At 33.8% G+C, this 6,000-nt stretch overlaps 1 protein-coding gene and 1 long non-coding RNA gene across 2 annotated transcripts; one reads left to right on the forward strand and one right to left on the reverse strand.

Moving 5' to 3' along the window:
• Nucleotides 1-1,918: 1,918 nt before the first annotated feature.
• Nucleotides 1,919-3,504, reverse strand: LOC18991777. The gene is made up of 3 exons (XR_002898076.1): nt 3,317-3,504; nt 2,972-3,141; nt 1,919-2,460 (listed from the first exon to the last, which is right to left on the reverse strand). It is a non-coding gene; the product is annotated as an uncharacterized LOC18991777 (long non-coding RNA).
• A 1,802-nt stretch (nt 3,505-5,306) lies between these two features.
• LOC112083923 (uncharacterized mitochondrial protein AtMg00120-like) lies at nt 5,307-5,729 on the forward strand. The gene has a single exon (XM_024152145.1). It carries the CDS (start codon nt 5,307-5,309, stop codon nt 5,727-5,729), a length of 423 nt encoding a protein of 140 aa, XP_024007913.1.
• Nucleotides 5,730-6,000: the final 271 nt, after the last annotated feature.

The raw sequence follows: 6,000 nt of genomic DNA on the forward strand, positions 1-6,000 counted from the left end.
ATACAAAATACATATAAGAAAATGGATAATCTAAAAATATATATAAGAAAATGGATATTTAATTTTTTTTTTAATTTTAAACTTTTAGTTTTAAAATATGTAATTCATATACTTTATTTTATTTTTGTTAACAAATAATTATTTGAAAAAGATTGGAAATGAAATGAGACATTCGAAATGGATATAGGCAGATATGGAAAAATCATCCAAAAATGGACAGATCTGTCCCTTAATCAGAGGCAGCTAGTAAAGAGATAGGAGGGTCACATGACCCCAATAAATGTTTCCAATTTTTTTTATTAATATGGTAAAAACATTACTTTGACCCCACTAAAAATTATAATTAGATGTTCTATGACCCTGTTACATCATAAATTTTGCTTATTTTTTTTTTTTTCATTTTAAAACCTCAAATCAGAACTTCTTCATCTTAATTCTAAGCATTTGTATCCAAATTCTCTAAAACTTTTTTTTTATTTTTATTGTTAAGCGATTATATATTTTCACTTGTTTCAAAGTTTAGATTATTTTTGTAATATTAATATTATATTATTATAAATCCAATAATTTTTTTTCTAGTTCCGGCACTGCCCTAAATCCTAATAATCTCTTACCCAGAAGCATAGTCCGATTTCAATATATTGAGATGTTGACTTCTAGTACAGAAATCAAATTTTTGGATTTTGATGTTTGTATCATTCCAACATAGAACGTAATGGGCTTGGGCCTAATAAAATGAATAGATTTCTGTGTTTCATGAGGCGCAATAAGCATCTCTTTGTTGATAAGATTGGCAGGGAAAGAACATGCAAAGCCTTGTAACTTCAAGCTAATAGATAGGTTCTCAAGGTTTATCTTCTTCTGTCTTTCGTTTGGCTGAGCCAATAAAGTTTCAATATTCTTTAAAAAATTCTTATTTTTTGTTTTAAAAATTAATAAACAAATCAACAGAACAATCAACAAGATGTTCTTTAAAAATGATTTTCAGCGAAGTCATGAATTTTGTAATTTGCTGTTCCCTACCAGAGTTAAAATAATTTCAGTAACTTATTAGTCTACAGTCTACATAAATACTCACATACACATTTTGTCTTAAATATTTTTGTTTAATAGATATAAAGATATATTATTGTTCAGAAAGTGAACATTTTTAAACTCAACATAAGAAATCAAATATACATGTACAACCCAAAAACACTATATAAACACAAATCTTTGGTGTTATATAAGTTGTTTTGCACAGAATATATAAAGATCACACGTAAATATGACCAATCTCGTTGGCACAACCATATGTGGACGACAATTTTGTCACGTGCACTAATAATTTTCCCAAATATTGTTTAAAAATATCAATTAAATCCACGAAGTTAATAGCACTGTTAGGACATTATCATAATAATGCTAGCGAAATGGTGGGTATAAGACCATGTCCATTAATGAATCTCTCTTAATTTATAATATTAATTTTTTTTTAATTTGAAGTTTAGGAAAGAATCTGTACCATTTTTCGAGTTTCATTAGTGAACCCTATTTTGGAATTCATCCCGAATAATTTTTTTTTTATAATTAGAAATTTTAATTTTGATGATAAATTTAAACACACATTTATTATAAAACAAAATTACAGTTCATTACAAAAAATTTAAAAACATACAATATATAGAATTTAGAAATTAGAAAACATTTAGTTCTATTATTGAAAAGTACCAATTTTTTTTAAAAAAAATTCAAAAATTTAGTTTTACTAATAAATTTAAACACACATTTATTATAAAACAAGATTACAATTCATTACATGAAATTAAAAAAAAATACAATATATAGAATTTAGAAATTATAAATGCAAGTTAATTTAAAGATAGAAGTTTTTTTAGTCATTACCTTAAAAATACTTAGTTTTCAGAAAGCAATCTTATTAAAAATAGCATACAAATAGTAGAAGTGCATTATTCTCAAATACAAGCCATCGAAGTAAGCTATACATTTGGATATATAAATATATATATGTTATAAAAACCAGCGTAACCAACAAAGAATAAAAAGAATCTGAAGTCCTGTGGCTTAATAATTCCCTTCTTTACAAGTACTGCAGCTTCATCCAATGTGTTTCGAGCACCAAAGTTAAGGCCAGGCATGACTTCTTCAGACCCGGGTATCTTGGTTTTATATATCGCGGGTCTTAAGCAGGAACATGCTTGCTTCAAGAGGTCCACCATAGTACAAGGGACATTCTGAAAACGTGGTAGCGAGCTTGGTTTTAGTTGGTTTCATGTGCTTCTTGGTTCAGATTCATGATGTGTTGTGGCTGGTTTGAGACCTTCAGCTTCTGCCTTTTCTTCCTGTGACATCGTTGTAAAACCTATTGACTTATATATATATATAGGTTTTGTCTGGACCATAGAAGTGAGGAAAGCTATTCACATCATCCACAGCTTCATAGGTCAATCCATCTCCAAGCTGCAATTACACATGACCAAACCATGTCAATCTCTTTTGTTTCAGGCGATTCCATGGTCTTAAAGAGTCTATATATACTATTAACTCATTGTCTTCTCAGCCATTAGATCTGCTTAAGCACATACAAAGCTTGTACATATGAATGACGGCAAAACATCATCAAAGCATAAATTTGCTTCCAACAAAAATTATAAGAAATTTACAACAGTGTTCCTTAAGATCATGGTTCTTTTACTTGGATTGTGTTAGTCCCTAATGCAGCTTGTAAAGAAATAGGTTTCAAACTCATTTTTGTGTGTATAGCTTTCAAAGTCCACCCACAAAATAGCACACATAACCAACTCTGGAATCAATCAACATCATAGAGTACACTCACAGGATGACTAGGCAGCCTTAAGAAGTTTCTTGCTTTGATTTCATATTCCATTTTGTTAACTTCTCAAATCCTTGAAAAGGTGGAGTTATATTATAACCACATCAGATACTAACGTTTTCTAGATCAAGCACTCACCAAACTAGACCGATCCTTATTAATACCAAATGATCATATTGAATCCACATTAATGTTCCCATATCGAAGGATAGAGTCAATATCAGTGAACAACCCTTCTTAGGGTCGATTTGAAGAAGATAAAGATCCTCCTTAGCATTCAAGAAAAAGTTTTGCAATATCATTGGTACCTGAAATTCGAAGAAGCAAATATCATCAAAAGGCAGCAAACATCTACATAAAAAAGTATTGATTTTTTGTCACAAGATAACAATCAAATTGGTCAAAATTTCGGGACTTAGTGAAAACCCAGATGGAAAAGTCAGAGATTTTTACTAAGGAAATCGTAGAAAGATGAAGAGAGACCTGATCGAGTTTGCTGAGATGATAACAATCGACGGATGCAACAGTTGATCTGCCTGGTCTTTTTTAGGGGTTTCGAGGAGATCATTTCGACGGATGCAGCAGGTGATCAACAATCGTCGGAGAAGACGAAGAAGAGAGAAAGAAGGAGTCGGGGAAAGAGAAAATAATTTTTTTCCCCTCAAAATTTTTTTTCCCCACAAAATTATTTTTCTTTCTCGTTCAATCCGCTTTTGCCACGTGGTTCGGATACGAGGTCTTCAGAGTCGACCGGATGAACCAATCCTTCAATATTGGACTTTTTTTTTTTTTTTTTTTAACCCAAAAATCCTCAAAATCTGTGCTTAAAACTTTGGATGAACCCCCAATGAACCTGCTCTAACAGCATGATTATCGATAAAACTGAAATGAGTCTCTTAAACAATTAATTATTATTATTTTGGGTTAAGAGAGTTTGATAAGAAACCTTAAATTTTAATCTGTCCAAACTCATATTTCTAGAACAATACTATACACAAATAAAAATTGTTCAAGCTCGTCCGGGAATTATTCGATGTTTCTAGAACTGAATCAACCAAAGAAAATTGAAATTCACAAGATCAATGTCTTGTTGACTCATCACTTCTGATCAGATTTCAAACTCAAAACTTTTTCAGATGATGAGACAATTCCAATTCAAACTTCCTTGTGATAAAAATGCAAATCAACCTACAAAATTTCACTTATTGATGCGTACTTCTCCTTCGTATACAACCAAATTGACGCCTTTTAGTATCTCCTGCCTCAATTCAACAATCACAGCTCTCAAATCCTTAACCTCAAGCAAATGGATCCTGCCCACGTCATCCCAATCTCCCACCAACGAATCAACAGATGGAAGAAGTAGCAACAGTAGCTGAACGGCGAGTTGTTCGCAGGGTTGCAGTGGTGGCGGAAGTAGCTCGGAGATTACAGAAGATAGCACGAGAGGGTGAAATCCCGAGCCGAGCTCGCTGAGGAGGAGGAGAAGGAGAAGAAATGGTTGGAACAAATTGAGCAACCGAGTGTGCATGACACCGGCCATGGAGACACAAAATTGCAGCGGAAGACGACGGAGGTTACCCGGTGAGAAATGGAGTAAACAAAGATGATCCCAAGCTCTGATGCAAAGAACCCAGAAGCAATCGGACAAACCAAAGATGATTGGGGAACAAAAAATTTATCAGGCAAAAAAAGAGAGAAATATCATTTTCTTTCCAAAAGTTTTTGGCCACTTATAAAACTACACGTGGCACAAAAACCTTTTTTATTGGTGCCAAATAAGAAACGTTTCTAATGTATATGAGCTGAATTAGATTATATTTAATATTAAATATTGATAAGAAACGGGATAAAGAATCTAAGATTGCGTGGTTACCATTTAAACGAGTCTCTTATCTTTACCAAAAATTGGAACCAACATTTGCATCATAGTTCTGTAAATTGGTAGGTAGCTTAAAACCTTTTTTTATGTCGGCATGTGTATCAGAGAGAAACGATACATCTTACATAAAAGAAAACATAGTACCAAGTGTGAATATTCCATATAGAAAAGACAATAGGATCAATTAAACATATACTCCCGTAAAGGGTCCTATCTTTAAAGCTTTGTTTATTTTTTAAATGAAAAATGACAAATTTTTATTTAAACCGAATCTATAATTCATAAAGCTAAATTGATGTATCGATCAAGTTTAAAGAAAATGAACTTTTGACCCAAAAAAATATTATAGAGGTGAACTAAACCGTAATTACATTGGAAAGCAATTGTGAAAACCAAAGCGAAAATCCTAAACCTCTACTTGATGTATCCTTTGGTTCATGGATGTGGAAAAAAATCCTAAAGCTCAGGGAAGAGGCACGACGATTCCATAAGGTGGAAGTTAAAGATGGTTCTAATACTTATTTCTGGTTTGACGATTGGTCTCCATTGGGTCGGATTTTGGACCTAACAGGGCTCAGAAGAACAATCGATATGGGGATTAGACTTCAGGCTACTGTCGCTGAGGTTATGGACAACCGCCGGAGAAGACGTCACCGATCCTCAATCCTCAACAACATCGAGTATCTTATACTTTCTTGCTCTCAGGGAGCTGCACGAACTGGAACTGATATCTCATTATGGAGGAATGCAGGGGATAATTGCAAGAAGACTTTCGTCTCAAAGAGCACGTGGAACCTGATTCGACAACGATACCCGAAAACAGACTGGTATAAGAGTGTTTGGTTTAAGTACTCAACGCCGAAGTATGCTTTTCTCACCTGGCTTGCAATTCAAAACCGGTTGTCTACGGGGGATAGAATGAAGCAGTGGAATGCAGGACAACCACAGACTTGCATTTTGTGTCAAAGTGGTGACGAAGAATCGTGCAAGCACCTGTTTTTTGAATGCAGGTAATCATCGGAGGTATGGAGAGTACTGGTTTCTCGACTTCTAGGATCGGAATATACGGCGAACTGGGATGAGCTTATTTCTCTTCTTCACACATCTCAGCTAAACCACCTGGGCAGTTCCTCTTCCGGTATGCTTTTCAGACGGCGATCTTTCACATTTGGCGGGAACGTAATGCTTGTAGACATGGTGAGAATCCACTTATGCCATCTCGACTTCTTAAGTTTAATGGACAAAGTGATTCGAAATCGCATCAGCACCATTTGGAGAACGGAGG

The sequence above is a fragment of the Eutrema salsugineum genome, unplaced genomic scaffold (genome assembly GCF_000478725.1).
Source record: "Eutrema salsugineum unplaced genomic scaffold, Eutsalg1_0 scaffold_5, whole genome shotgun sequence".
NCBI classification, from domain to species: domain Eukaryota; kingdom Viridiplantae; phylum Streptophyta; class Magnoliopsida; order Brassicales; family Brassicaceae; genus Eutrema; species Eutrema salsugineum.